The following is a 15707-nucleotide window of genomic DNA, read 5'->3' as shown; positions in this document are numbered from 1 at the left end:
TGCTTTCATTTTCCATTCTGTCATCTTCCAGGTCACTGATTCGTTGTTCAACTTCCTCTAGTCTTGTACTATGAGTGTCCAGAATCTTTTTAATTTGATCAACAGTTTCTTTAATTTCCATAAGATCATCCATTTTTTTATTTAGTCTTGCAATGTCTTCTTTATGCTCTTCTAGAGTCTTCTTGATTTCCTTTATATCCCGTACTATGGTCTCATTGTTCATCTTTAGTTCTTTGAGTAGCTGCTCTAGGTGTGTCTCTTCTGGTCTTTTGATTTGGGTGCTTGGGCTTGGGTTATCCATATCGTCTGGTTTTTTCATATGCTTTATAATTTTCTGTTGTTTTTGGCCTCGTGTCATTTGCTGAACTTGATAGGGTTCTTTTAGGGTTTGTAGACCTATTGAAGTCCTTATCTCTAATTTATCAAATCTACAGCTTCGTGGAGTACACTTTCTCTAACTAACCAGCGGGTGGCGTCCACGAGCCACCTGTTCTCCACAAGCCAGTTCTCCCCTGCTTAGCCTTTTTGGTGAGTGGGGGAGTGAGTCTTGTGGGGCCCAATTGGTGTACCAAGCTTGCGTGTGTAGTTGGTGTTGTCTGCCCTGTATGTGGGGCGTGTTTCTGGGCAGTCAGGGAGGGGGGGTGGCCCTAACAATCAAATCTCCCTGGTGATCCTAGAGTTTTAAAGCTGCTGCAATAGTCTAATCCTTCAGTTCAGTCCTGCCACAGTTTGTCTCTGCCACTGACCCACAAGTCCTTGGTATTGGCGTATGGCTCCTGAGACTTGCAAGTGGGCCCCTCTTCCAGGCCGTTCACCCCGGGTCCTCTGTTGAGGGATGACTGTGCTATATCACAGGTGAGTGCCGTCCCCCCAGGGCAGTTCTGGGCTGCTGGGCTGTGTAGGGAGGCTCCCAGTCTGCTGAAATGATGGCTGAATGGGGCTTTGTTAATTCACACTGCTCCACCTTCCCAACTCTGGGACAATCAGCTGAGGTTGCAGGGAAGGCTAATGTCCACGCCCAGTTTTGTGGTGTGTGCCTGTTATTTGAAGCACTTCCGTCACACTGGGTTGTCTGGGGCAGCTCTGGGCTATGGGGCTGGCGATGGGCAGGAGTGTTTCCTGTCCACCAGGATGGTGGCTATGAGCGGACACCCCCCTTTTCTTGGGAAGTTGTGGTGTTTAGTGAATTTTCTCAGCCACTGAATTATTGCCTTTTGTCTCAGAGCTCTCTTAGTTCTGCTCTTGACTTGAGGTGCCCAAATTGAAAGCCTTTGAAGCTTTCTGTATTGGACTTCTTAGAGTAATTGTTTTAGAAAAAGAAAAAAGGATTAAAAAAAAAAAAAAAAAAAGGGCCCTCCTCAGAGATCTAATGGGTTATTGAAATGCTAAGAGACAAAGCAACCAGGGCCATTAGGGAAGGGTCCACAGGGCAGAGAGATCAGCTTTTCTTCGGGATTTGCATATGTGCCTTAGGGCCTGAGCTCCGCCCTTCCCCTTTCTGTGTTCACCAGAACTCCAAAAATCCTCTGCTTTTATTTTGGAGTTTTTCGTGTTGTTTTTTTTTTTCTATGCCTGTCTCCTCTCTGCTGGGCTGGCTGCTCTCAGATTCTCTGGTGTCTGGTCTCAGTCTATCTATGGTTGGAATCTGGATCAGTAGAATGAGTTTCCTATAAGAGCAGCCACTGCAGTTCTCCCTTCTCCTTCCCGGAGCTGACAGCCCCTCCTCCCCCGGGACTGAGCCTGGCAGGGAGGGGCGCGGGTCCCCTGGCCGCAAAAACTTACAGATTTCGCTGATCTCAGCAGTTCCACGTTTTCATGAGTGTTGTATGAAGTATGCCCAAAGACAGATTGCTCTGTGGTGTCCAGTCCACGCAGTTCCTGGCTTTCTACCTCCTTTCCTGGAGGAGTAACTAAAACATACAGCTCACCAGTCTGCCATCTTGCCCCGCCTCCGCCTTCTCTGTATTTTTAACTTAACATTTCAATGACATACTTTTTCAACAAAGATTAAGCACTGCTCATGTCCCTTTCATGGACCACTGGCGTATTAATTGTATGTTCTGCATAGACATGTTCAATCATTGGTTCCATTAAGGACTTTTGAAGTGATAGCACATGCTGGTACTTGTTGAACAGTCTTTTGGGTGACTAATGTAAACATGTTTGCATTTAATCAAACTGTATTGTATGTCAGGATAAAGAAGATGTATTTCAGTAAGCCAGTTATTTACTAGCTGGTAATAAGTTGTAAATAAACTTAATTCTTATATTTTCAAATTGTTCTTTGTTTCAGATACCATGTACTTATTTGCCGTATCACATCTGATTGCTAATGTTCCTCAGAGATTAGCAAAGCATTAAATTGTGGTGTCCTTTGATAATTTCTACTTGTTTGTTTATTTTAAAAGCACTGCTTTATCAGAGATTATTAGGATACCCAAAATATTGAACAAAACTGTCTTTAACACCACGTAAACTATGATTAAAATCTCTCTCTGAAATCATTGGGATTCATAAAAGAATTCTATGTATCATTTAAGCTTTTATTATAGGCCAAGTCTTGGTATTTTTACTGGTTGTATTCTGTCCTTGCCCCAGAATTCTGTGTGTCAGTGCCTAATACACATTGTATGTAAAGAAAATACCCAGCTCCAATACTGCTAAAAACTTAAGCCTTCAGAGGACTAATGTTCTTAGGGACCATGGAGGAAGAGCTGGCTTTTTTGTTACCCCTTCACTTTCTAGCTTGCCATATGCCTGCATGCAGACATCAGAGATTTAGCAGGCTTTTACCATATACCTAAGAGAATTAGGCACTGTAATTGATGTACTAGGAAAAGTAAGTCTTAGGTTGTCTATTTGGAGAGAGAAAGCAATCTAAAAAAATGTTTAAAAGTAACATTGTATATGCACTCAATTATTTAGGCTTCAGGGAGGAGGTGAAACTGGAACAGATTCTTGAAGGTGATTTAAAATTGAGATTGTTGGGAATTAGAAAAAGATAATCACTAGAAAAAGTTATATAATAACAATTTGAGTGAGGACCGGATAGAAGCAGCCTGCTAGTGATGAAGAATTTGAGGGGCCCGTTAGTGGTAAATAGTTTTTACTGGTCAGATGGAGCCAGTTAGTGGAAGGCTTTTGATGACAGGTTGAGGACTTTGGAGTTGATGTAACAGGAATTATTTTTCTTGGGATTTACATGATGAAAAATGGTACATGGAGATATTAAGATAAATGAACCATGTAATTTTGTGAAAACTAGTATTTTTGTACCTAAAGATGTGAGAATAAGACTTTTTCATGCCAAATCCTTAAGAATGAAATTCTAACTAATTCATTATGTTTTTGCTGAGAAAAAAAATAATCGGCTCTCTGAATTAGGAATAGAGTAAATATAGTCAGATATATTTTGTGATTTTCCTTGGTTTGGTTTTACTTGTTGCTTAAACTTTTGTTTTATTGAAAAACATACATAGGGAAAGTGCAGAAAACAAATATCAGTGAATTATCACAGAGTTACATCTGTGTAACCATCATCCAATGTCAGGAAATAGAATTAATATTTTCAGCCCTCTTTAAGCCCCCTCATGCGTCCTCTTATTCACCTACTGGCTTCCCATTCATTATCTCCAGTAATGCCTTTTGATATAAAGTATATTTCATCAGTTATTAATAAACTTGAATTCTTTTGGTTAGTGTTTACACCATTTTTTTACATTGTTTTACTTTCAGTCTTTCTGGAATCTTACTTTTACATGTGTCACTTGTAAGTTACATATAGTTGGGTTTGGTTTCCCTCCAGTCTTATAATTTTGTCTTTCATTGTCTTTCATTTGGTCTGTTTACATTTGAGTTAATTACTGATACAGTTGGATTTAAATCTACCTCTTTACTATTTGCCTTTTATTTGTTCCACCATTTATGCATTATTTTATTCCTTTTTTTCCTTTGAATTATTTTTTTTTATTTAATGATCTTCTCTTGGCTAACCTGACAGTTATGCCCTCTTAGTATTCTAGGAATTACTTTATGTATCACTGACTTATCAAAATCTACTATAAATTAGTGTTTGGTATTTTTAAGTCAATCTAGCCCCCTCTCAACTTATATACTATTATTGTCAAGATTTTTTAATTCATATTTTTATATTGGTGTGTATTTTAAATCAATATATATATTTTACAGAAAACATTATCACTATCATATTATACAATTGATATTTACCCACATATTTATCATTTTCAGTTCTCACTGTTTTTTATATCTCTAGTATTACTTTCCTTCTGTTTGAAGGGTCCCCTTTAATATTTTCTGTGTTGCAGCTCTGCTGCTGGTGAATACTTACCAGTTTTGTTTGTATGAATATCTTTATTTCACCCTTGTTCTTTGTAGTTATTTTTCTCTATAATTCTAGGTTGGCAGTTATTTTCTTTCAGCACACTGAAGAGATGAGATGGTCCATTGACCTCTGGTTTATGTTATTTCTGTTAAGAAGTCAGCTATTTGTCTAATTCAGGGGTTGGTACACTTTATTTTTTTTTTATTAAGGGCCAATAGTAATAATTTCTGCTTGCGGGTCATAGGATCTCTGTCACAACTATTCAACTCTGCTGTTATACTGTAAAAGCAACCATAAACAATACAAAGATGAATGAGCATGGTTGTGTTTCAATAATATTTTGTTTATAGAAATAGGAGGCAGGCTGGATTTGCCTGTAGGCCATAGTTTGCTGACCCCTGGTCAAATTGTTGCTCCTTTGAATGTAATCTTCCTTTTTTTCTCCAGTTGCTTTCAACATAGTGTATTTCTTTCTGTCTGTGTGTGTTTTTCAACTTAACATGTCTGTGTTTGTGTGTGTTGCTCCTTCTTGAAGATATTAGAACTTTTTGAATCTGTGGCTTGATATCTTTGTTGATTTTGGAAACTTGTTGGTTATTACCTCTTCAGTTGTTTTGTCACATTATCTACTTTCTGTGTTATAATTTATAACAAATTATAAATTTGTTAATTTTTTTCATAGCCCTTGTATTTAATTTCCTCTTCTCTCAATTTTCTATGGTTATATTCCTTCATACTTTATTCTGGATATTTTCTTTCAACTTATTTTTCAGTTTCCTGATTTGCTCATTAATTTACTGTTAAAACCCAATCATTAAGCTTTTTAAGTTCTGTTATTTTGTTTTTCAGTTCTGACCTTTCCGTTTTGTTTCTATTTTTATGGTATTTGACTCACTGCTGAAAGACTCAGTCTTGTCTTTTATTTCTATGATTATGTTAAACATAGTTATTTAGGGTCTAATAAGTTTGATAATCCATAGTCTGGTAAGTCTCATGTCTTTTATCCCTTTAATCTGTTCTTATAAAATCTTAATTTAATTTTTTACAAATATTATGTTATCTCAACTCCTTGTTCTGGTTATAATTATTATTTTTTTTGAGTGTTAAACATTATATGTGAAAGACTGTGGGAATAATTTGAAGCCTGTATGATGATGATACTTTTGTTTGGAGGATTTACATTTGCTTTTGGCAAGAGACTAGAATGATCAGCAATAGAGAATCACCTTGATCCAGCTTCAGGGATAGAGATGATTTGAAGAACAGTGTCAGTCTGGTTAGGTTAATCTTTTTTCCCTAGGGTGTTGGTTTGGGGTTCATAACCTCTATTTGTTGGGCTTTGCAGCCAAATGTTTTCCCGCAAACCTATCAAGGCTATCTGAAGCTTTGCTCAGCTTTTTAGCCTCTCATCTGCCTCTTCAGAAAACTGTTGATTCCCCTGGGAAAACTGGTAGACTCCAATGCCAGGATTACCTCTGTTGGTTTTCTTTCTCTCCTAAATCTCCTAGAGACCTAGGTCCTTTAATTTACTTCCTTTTAATGTTTGATTTATTCATAGAGGCGTTTTTCTGTTCTTTCTAGCTATTATCAGTGGGAGGGTTGGTCTATATAATTTCTTTATGTAGACGAAAAAGTCCTGGTGACCAAGGGACAAATTCTGTGGGACACAATGCAACAACTGCTAAGTTTTCTTAATTTGGAAGAGAATCAGGGAAATATAAGCATGAAATATATTAGGCATACTTTTGCTTGCATATGTCACAGTAAAATGAATCCCCAAATTTCAGTGTTTTGTACAAAGAACATTGTTTTTCACTCATATTACAGTTTGGCTCTGGGATGACTGTGGCTTTTCTCCAAATTTTCTTCATTCTGGAATTCAGAATGAAGGAAAAGCCCCATTTGTGATATGCTTGTGTGTGTGTCTGTGTGTCTGTGTGTCTGTGTGTGTCAATGTTGGATAGCTCTTGGATATGCTGTATGTCAGTTTCACTCAAATGTCATTGGTGAAAGCAAGTCAAGTTCATCTTTTACAGGGAACAACACTTCAAATCACATGGCAATGGGTAGGGCTATATAATCTCACAAAAGAAAAGCAGCAAATAATGGGTACAGTGATATAGTCTGCTACACAAAGGAATAGTTTTGAGAGGGAGTCACTTGATTCTTTGAATAGTAACAGCTGCATTCAGTTTGGAATGGATTCGTCAGCATCTGACAAAACGACCTCTCTCTAGCATTAAGAGAAGTTGTATTTTGAGGAATAGACCCTTTTAGAAAGAAGTTTACAACAGCTAGAACATTGGCAATAAATGTTTATAAAATAAGTTTGAGCAATTATATACATTCTTACAATGTGGATTTTGGTTTCTGAGTGAAGATTTCTAAATAGAAGCAATCTGCCTTTCTAATACTTAGCCTGTCTTCATATGGATAACCCCAAACCTAGAACCCCAAATCATCATAGTTGTTATTCTTAGGATGCAACTTAATCGTTGAAAGTCAAGGGGCACTCTCAGTACGTATTTCCAGTCTGGCTGTAGATGCAAGAAATGCTCTGTGGACACCAAGGGCAGGTATGAAATTATGTTGGCATCCCTAATGGAGCACTTATTATTGTTTTTCATAGGCTGAGCGTCAAGCTATCAACACAATGGTCCAAGGATCGGCAGCTGATATTGTCAAAATAGCCACAGTTAACATTCAGAAGCAATTAGAGACCTTTCATCCAACCTTCAAATCCCATGGTCATCGGGAGGGTATGTTCCAATGTGACAGAACAGGTTAGTTCATAGATGAGACCCCCCCTCCTATAATGTGAGAATAAATGTATCAGAAAAGAACTGGGGAGGTATGTTATATTTTATTTATCTATCACTGCAGTTCTCAAACATTTTGCTATCATATCTTTACACTCTTAAAAATTGTTTAGGATCCTAAAGGGCTTTTGTATATGTGGATTATATCTGTTAATTACCATATTAGAAATCAAAACTGAGAGTATTTTAAAATATTTGTTAACACCCATTATACAACATGAATAATATATTTTTATGAAAATACATTTTTCAAAACAAAAATTAGTGATGAGTGACATTGTTTTACTTTTTTGCAAATCATTTTTGCAAATCTGTTTGATGTCTGGCTTAAGAGAAAACAGCTGTCTTATCTGCTTCTGCATTCAATCTGTTGCAATATCAAATGTCCTGTAACTTCTGGAAACCCTCACCCCCAACCCCCTACAGTCTAGGATGATAACTGTTCCAGTTTGCTAGGGACTGAGGGATTTCCCGGGATGTGGGACTTCCAGTGCTAAAACTGGGACAGGTGGTCAACCCTGTTCTACACTTACGAGAAAATAAGAATGAAAAGTCAAATAACTTCCTAGCATTACTAACATAGTTTTGACCTTGCAGATTACTTACCTCTGTGGTCCCCAGACCATTCTAACATGTTGATTTTTTCTATTGATGACCCTCAGTGTTCCCTGAAGTCTGGGAATATATCTCTGAGTTGACCTCGTTATCATATACATTTCTTTGTCAGTATTGCCATCTTTTTTCTTATTTTCAAAATATTTCCCATAAGTTCTCTCTTTATTGCCTGGATAAATTATTTCTCATTGCAAAAGTAGACAGAACTTGCCCTTCTTCCCTGTCTGTCACATGCTCATACTTCCTCTTTAAATACCATTTCACTGTCATGGAGATTGTTGTCTAACCATGATTACAGCCATGTTTTAAATTTTCCTGGGAAGAAGTTAAAACAGCTTGGGACACAAAAGGGAAAAATAAACTGATGGAGATGGAACAGAAGAAGCAGAGATCAGCTGTTGGGGATGAGATTTGCTCTTGCCTTAAGAGATACACATGTTATAGAAAATAATACAGCCAGTTACAAAGATATAAATACAAAAAACATACAGAGATGCAAATTGAGATGTCTATTTGCTCATTAAATGAAGATTAAATGTACTGTTTTCAATGCTGAAAAAAAGTTTAAGGCTGCTCATTCAACATTTTTTTTATGTGGGGGTATGTGTGTTTATGTGTATGTGAATGTGTTTACACATATATTTATGTTACATATTTGTACAGAGGTACCTTGGAGATATTGCAGACTTGGTTGCAGACAACTGCAGTAAAGCGAGTGACATGAATTTTTTGGTTTCCCAGTGCATATAAAAGTTATATTTACAGTATACTGTAGTCTATTAAGTGTGCAATAGCATTATGTCTAAAAAAATGTATATACCTTAAAAAAATACTTTATTGCTAAAAAATGCTAGCCATCATCTGAGCCTTCAGCGAGTTATAATCGTTTTGCTGGTGAAGAGTCTTGCCTTGATGTTGATGGCTGTTGACTGATCAGGGTGGTGGTTGCTGAAAGTTGGGGTTGCTGTGGCAATTTCTTAAAATAAGACAATGATGAAGGTTACTTCTTTGACTCTTCCCTTTCACAAGAGATTTCTCTGTAGTGTAGCATTTTATGCTGTTTGATAGCATTTCACCCATAGTAGAACTTTCAAAATTGCAGTCAGTCCTCTGAAACCCTGCCCCTGCTTTATCAACTAAATTTATATAATATTTTAAATCCTTTGTTGTCATTTCAACAGTGTTCACAGCATCTTCACCAGGAGTAGATTTCGTCTCAAGAAACCACTTTCTTTGCTCATTCATAAGAAGCAACTCCTCATTTTTTCAAGTTTTACCATGAGATTGCAGCAATTCAGGCCCCACTTCTAATTCTGTCTCTTTTGCTATTTCTACCACATCTGCAATTACTTCCTCCACTGAAGTTTTGAGCCCCTCAAAGTCATCCATGAGGGTTAACATCATCTTCTTCCAAACCCCTGTTAATGTTGATATTTGGACTTCCTCCCATGAATTATAAAAGTTCTTAATGACATCAAGAATGGTGAATCTTTCCAGAAGGTTTTTAATTTAGTTTGTCCAGATCCATCAGAGGTATCACTCTAAGAAGAATGTAGCATTATGAAATGTGTTTCTTAATTAGTAGACTTGAAAGTTGAAATGACATCTTGATCCATGGGCTACAGAATGGATGTTGTGTTAGCGGGCATGAAAACAACACTCATCTCATTGAACAATCTCTATCAGAGCTCTTGGGTGACCAGGTACATTACCAATGAGCAGTAATATTTTGAAAGGAATCTTTTTTTTCTGAGCAGTAGGTATCAACAGTAGGCTTAAAATATTCCGTCAACCATGTTGTAAACAGATGTGCTCTCATCCAGACTTTTTTCTGTTTATAGAGCACAGACAGAATATTTAGCACACTTCTTAAGGGTCCTAGGGTTTTCAGAATGGTAATTGAACATTGGCTTCAACTTAAACTCACCATCTGTATTAGCACCTAACAAGAGAGTCAATGTTTCAGTTTTCTAAAGCAACTGGAATACCATATACCAGAAATGAATTGACTTTTTCAGTGAGGATTTATTAGTTTGCAAATTTACAGTTCTAAGGCTATGAAAATGTCCCAATTAAGGCATCAGGAGGTAGATAACCTTCTCTGAGGAAAGGCCGATGGCATCCAGGGTTCCTCTATCACATGGGAAGGCACAGGGCTGGCTCTGCAAAACCTTCTCTCCCGGGTTTAACATCTGGTTTCAGTGGCTTTCTCCAAAATGTCTCTGGGCTTCTGTCTCAGCTCCTGGGGCAATTTCTGTCTCTCTTAAAGGACTCCAGTAAAGGATTAAGACCCACCTTGAATTAAGTGGGTCACATCTCCATAGAAACAACGTAATCAAAAGATCTCACCCACAATAGGTCTGCCCCCACAAGATTGGATTAAAAGAACATAGTCTTTTCTGGGGTACATAATAGATTCAAAGGAGCACAGTCAACCTGTCCTTTGAAGCTTTGATGCCAGACACTGACTTTTCATCTCTAGTTGTGAAAGTCCTAGAAGGCATCTTCTTCCAATAGAAGGCTGTTTCATCTACATTGAAAACCTGTGGTTTAGTGGAGCCACCTTCATCAATCATCTTAGCTAGACCTTTTGGATAACTTGCTGCAGCTTCTACATCAGCACTTGCTGCTTCACCTTGTACTTTCATGTTATGGAGATGTCTTCTTGCCTTAACCTTCATGAACTAACCTTTGCTAGCTTCATACTTTTCTTCTGTAGCTTCCTCATCTCTCTCTGGCTTCACAGAATGGAAGATAGTTGGGGCCTTGCTCTGGCTTTGGCTTAAGGGAATGTTGTGGCTGGTTTGATCTTCTGTCCAGACCAGACCACTAAAATTTTCTCCATATCATCAGTAGGTCTTTTTTGCTTTATCATCATTTGTGTGTTCACTGGAGTAGCACTTTTAATTTCCTTCAGAACTTTTCCTTTGCATTCACACTTTGGCTAACTGTTTGGTGCAAGAGGCCTAGCTTTTGGCCTATCTTGGTTTTTGATGTGCCTTCCTTCCTTCCTCGCCAAGCTTCATGTTTCTAGCTTCTGATTTAAGGTGAAAGACACATGACTCTTCCATTCACTTGAGCAGTTAGAGGCCAGTGCAGGGTTATTAGTTGGCCTAATTTCAATATTGTATCTCAGAGAATAGGGAGGCTCAAGGAGAGGGAGAGAGATGGGGAAGTGGCTGATCTGTGGAGCAGTCAGAATATATACAATTATGAATTAAGTTTGCTGTCTTATATGGATGTGGTTCGTGGTATCTCAAAACAATTACAAGAGTAATATCAAAGATCACTGACCATAGATCACCATAAGATACAATAATAATGAAAGGTTTGAAATGTGAGAATTACCAAATGTGACAGAGACATGTAGTGAGCACATGCTGTTGGAAAAATGGCACGGATAGACTTACAAACCTTCAATTTGTAAAATATGCAATATCTGCGAAGTGCAACAAAGCGAAACACAATGAGAATGTATGATCAAACATCTGCAGAATAACAATGTGCTGCGTACTTTGGGGTATTTAGAAGTAAAAGTTATCAACTCATGTTTAAATTTAAAATTTAAATCTAATGAAAGGAAGGGAAATTATGATACCTGGCTATGAAATATTTATATAAATATCTATGTGATATTTGATGCAGTGTCAAATGAGGCTATTGACTATAACACCCTTATGAGTGAGTTGATGGTAAGGTGGCTATGTCATTGATGATGAGTTCATGGTGTTATGCCAGGTTAAAGGTAAGTCAGTGGGAACAAAAGCATGTGAGTCTCCTCAGAGAGGGTTATGGTGTTCTAAACTAGAAGCCAGGTAATCAAGGGAAAGCAAAAGTGCAGAGGTATGGTAATCAGAAGCCATGAAAACTAGAGCATCCAGTCAGTGATGTTAAATAAGTGGGATCAGATTTCAGCCAAAGTGGCAAACAGATACATAACCTTTGCAGCCCTGGTATGGAGGCAGCGTGACACAACCTTGGCTATATTTATTCTCTTACCCTGTGAGAAGCACCTCTAAGCAAAATTGGGCTACAGACAGTGACAGCTAAAGAATTCCTTCTGAGGAAAGCATCAGGTATTGAAGGAGATGTTAGTTATGGTGTAACATCCAGAAGGAAATATGGATGGTAGAAAGAAGGACTGCTATGAGGTATGGTAAAACAAGTCAGTTGCTCTAAAGATATTCATGTTGAACATTATCTTAGGGAACAGAGAAGCATAATCTGTACCACTAAGCTCAGCTAATTAGAAAATGGTAACTAAGTCCAGTACAGTGCTTCTTAACCATTTTTGGAGTTACGCGTTCTTTTGAAACTCTATTGAAAGGTATGTATCCTCTCCAAAGAAAAATGTACAGTCATACATCTTACATATAATTTCAGGGGATTCACACACTTTCTGTGAATCGGATATTCTGCACTCACATGTGTGGACTGTAGGTTTAGAATTACCTGTCTAGAGTACTTGGGGAACTACCAGTTCTATAGTGACACTTCTGGCCATAAAAAGATATCAGGAAGTGTTTTTGTGAAATACTGCATGACAATGCCAGTTCACTTTTCTGGAACAGGGATCAGGCCCCATACTATTTTGTTGTGATCATTCAGAGACAGAGGTGGGGTGCTGCACAGAGAGAAGACAGTGGTTGTTTATGAGAAATATGTTAGGTTGGTTTGGAGCAGAGTTTTTCATTCTTATTCACTGACTTTGTCAGATTCCTTTCATAGAGGAATTTGATGGAGATTTGTGTTTACCTGATGGGTGGTCTGAGAAGCAGCTTGCAAATAATTATTTTCCTGGTAGTTTTCCAAGGCTTGTGTGTTTTAATCTTTTAATTAAAATTTCCCAGAGTTTTTCAAAAGCTCTAAAAAGTTCTCCTGTGGCACACTGACATGCTGATCAGTTTTGCTGCCTTTTTTATGGGTAGGAGCATTATCAAAGAGAAGACTGCAAGGGATGTTTTCCCCAATCAGAGGAGGCTTCTTCATCCTTCAACTTCATGATGAACTCTTATATGAAGTGGCAGAAGAAGATGTTGTTCAGGTATTTTTGTAGAATTTGGTATCCCTTACTTAAGGGAGCTAAGGCACTTTAACAGGCAAACAGCTTCTGGCTCCCTACTCTAGCCCCAGGATGGTTATATGAATATTGATTCTTACAGATAGAGAAGGAGCTAAGAGTGCTTGGTACCATGCTCATTCTTTTTTTTTTTTTTTATTCATTTTATTGAGATATATTCACATACCACGTAGTCATGCAAAACAAATCGTACATTTGTTTGTTCACAGTACCATTACACAGTTGTACATTCATTACCAAAATCTATCCCCGACACCCTCATTACCACACACACAAAAATAACGAGAATAATAATTAAAGTGAAAAAGAGCAACTAAAGTAAAAAAGAACACTGGGCACCCTTGTCTGTTTGTTTGTTTCCTTCCCCCACCTTTCCACTCATCCATCCACAAACTAGACAAATGGGAGTGTGATCCCTATGGCCCCCCCAATCCCACTGTCCCCCCTCATAAGCCACATTTTTATACAATTGTCTTCAAGATTCATGGGTTCTGGGTTGTAGTTTGATAGTTTCAGGTATCTACCACTAGCTACCCCAATTCATTAGAACCTAAAAAGGGTTGTCTATATTGTGCATAAGAGTGTCCGCCAGAGTGACCTCTCGGCTCCTTTTGGAATCTCTCTGCCACTGCCATGCTTATTCTTAAAGTAAAGAAATTCCTGATGCAGGGATACTTTTGTTTGGTAAAAGTTAGATGAGAATTGGGAATCTTTCTCGGAGGTTTTAAAGCTCCATGCATTCTAGCAAAAGCTGGCAGAAGCTGCTGCCCATCAGTAAAGACCAGTATGAGATACTTGGCTTTTTTTCATTTAGCATTTTGAGCATCATTAGGTAAAGAGTTCCAGTCTAGTACATCACCTTCTCAGGGGGTGGGTTGGAAACCCTTTTTCTTTTCTTTCTGGTCTTCTTTGGGCAGAATTTAACCTTTTTTTTTTTTTTTTAATAGGTAGCTCAGATTGTCAAGAATGAAATGGAAAATGCCATAAAACTGTCTGTGAAACTGAGAGTGAAAGTGAAAATAGGTGCCAGCTGGGGAGAGCTGAAGGACTTTGATGTATAGTGGTACAATTATGTTCTCCCAGAGGAGCCTGATAGGTCTTGTCACATGGAAAAAAATGCAGTTACCTTTCAACCCCTGAAAATAGGAACCCTCAGGACTTGATGGATTTAAGAGATTAATTTTATACTGAAGGTTTCAAAATGTATATCAGGATGTACTGTATGGAGCATAAGAAAACTTTGTTTTAAGGTAAAATAACAAGTATTATGGTTATACTCACTCATGGACTATGGAATTGCATTTTATAATTTACTGTGCTTTAAACAGGTTCAGAACCCATGCTTAAAATATGCACTTAGCACTTTGGGTCCTCATCTGTCTGGGATGAGTATGAAGGAAATGCTCAAATGCTGTCATTTCATCCCTGTCTCATCACCAGGATTCCGACGCCCGTGGTATTGACCCCAATACAAGCCACGGGCATATAAGGATTTGGTTTCACATAAACCACCAGGGATAGGTATTTTGTGTGATTTTTCTCCAGCAGCAGTTTAAGATTACTGAAGTTGTAGTTTTAAATAGTAAATTATGAATTCCATAAAGTAAAACTTGGTATAGACAGAGTCTAGAAAAGTTTTCATGAAATGCTGTGTCTTCTTTTTCCCTTACCAATTCATACAATGAATGTATTTGGAATACTTATGTATTATAAAATGACCTACACCTCTTCAAGAGGTAGGATATTTTTTAAGATCATATTTTTTATTGCAGTTTAATACAACACTGCCAGAGAAGAAGAACACCCTCTTATCAATCTGTAGTCCCTCTATGTTTGTGGCATGATGAAAATACTCATCAAAAAAAAAAATTTTACTTTGTAATCTCAGTCAGAGGTGTACAACTGACCTTTGTGCTGTTGAAATAAAAGAATTTATGAGCACGTACACATCAGCAGTTCAGTATTTTTTCTTTTAATTGTGTTTGGTCTAAGAGAATCAGGAACCTGTCCCCTATTTACTTACTCCACAGTGTTGTTGGAGCACATAGGAAGTGCTTATTACGTTCTTAGTTATCAGAAGAGCTCTTTTATGTTTACTAATCAGAATAAAGGAAAAAGTTTGCTAGTTTATAAATAAAACATAATACACTATCACTAGTTGGGTAATAGTGCATAGGAGACTCACTGTTTGGCTTTTTATTTTGTTTTGTTTTGCTTTGCTTTTGGTGGGAAGATGACAGAGGTAAGAGGGAATAACTTCATTTTCTTGAGTTTTTTTTTTTTTTTTTTTTTTTTTTTCCATAGTCACCTGTACCATGCTTGTCAGAGGGAAACACTGTAATGCTGTCAGTATTCTGGTGAGCTTGAGATCTAGCACAACAGAACGCTCAATTTATTTATCTGGGAGTGTTTTTCAAATCTGAAGGCAAACATAAAGGATACTTCCACCTCATTTTCTGTAAACACGGCCCTGCACATATAGCCACATAACATTTTCTCTTCCTTTTTGACCTATAAGTTGGACTTTAAACAGGCAGTGCTCTCTTTACATGATTCAGATATGCACAAATTCCAGTTACCACAGTTGAGTTAAATAGCACCAGTTCCCTAATAACACAATATCATGATTTATTAACTGTGATTGCATAAAGTACAATCTTGTCTATTGGCTCTTCAGTCCACAAATCACTGTGCAAATAACAGATGTGTATTGTGATAGAAAGAAAACTAGGCCTCCAAATGTCTACATCCTAATCCCTGAAACATATACATCTATTACATTACATAGCAAAAGGGACTTTGCAGACATTAATAAGCTAGAGATCTTGAAACAGGGAGATAATTCTGGATT

At 37.6% G+C, this 15707-nt stretch overlaps 1 protein-coding gene across 1 annotated transcript in view; it reads left to right on the top strand.

The window, feature by feature from the left end:
* The window catches only part of POLQ (DNA polymerase theta), a 162512-nt gene extending 147719 nt beyond the window's left edge, over positions 1-14793 (top strand). Inside the window, exons 28-30 of the mRNA XM_037836477.1 lie at positions 6972-7125; positions 12705-12820; positions 13804-14793. Coding sequence (XP_037692405.1) covers positions 6972-7125; positions 12705-12820; positions 13804-13917 — 384 coding nt within the window. The 3' untranslated portion in view covers positions 13918-14793. The remainder of the gene's footprint in view (positions 1-6971; positions 7126-12704; positions 12821-13803) is intronic.
* Positions 14794-15707: the final 914 nt, after the last annotated feature.

The sequence above is a fragment of the Choloepus didactylus genome, chromosome 1, assembly GCF_015220235.1.
Source record: "Choloepus didactylus isolate mChoDid1 chromosome 1, mChoDid1.pri, whole genome shotgun sequence".
Taxonomy (NCBI): Eukaryota; Metazoa; Chordata; class Mammalia; order Pilosa; family Megalonychidae; genus Choloepus; species Choloepus didactylus.
This window is presented reverse-complemented; position numbering and strand designations above follow the sequence as displayed.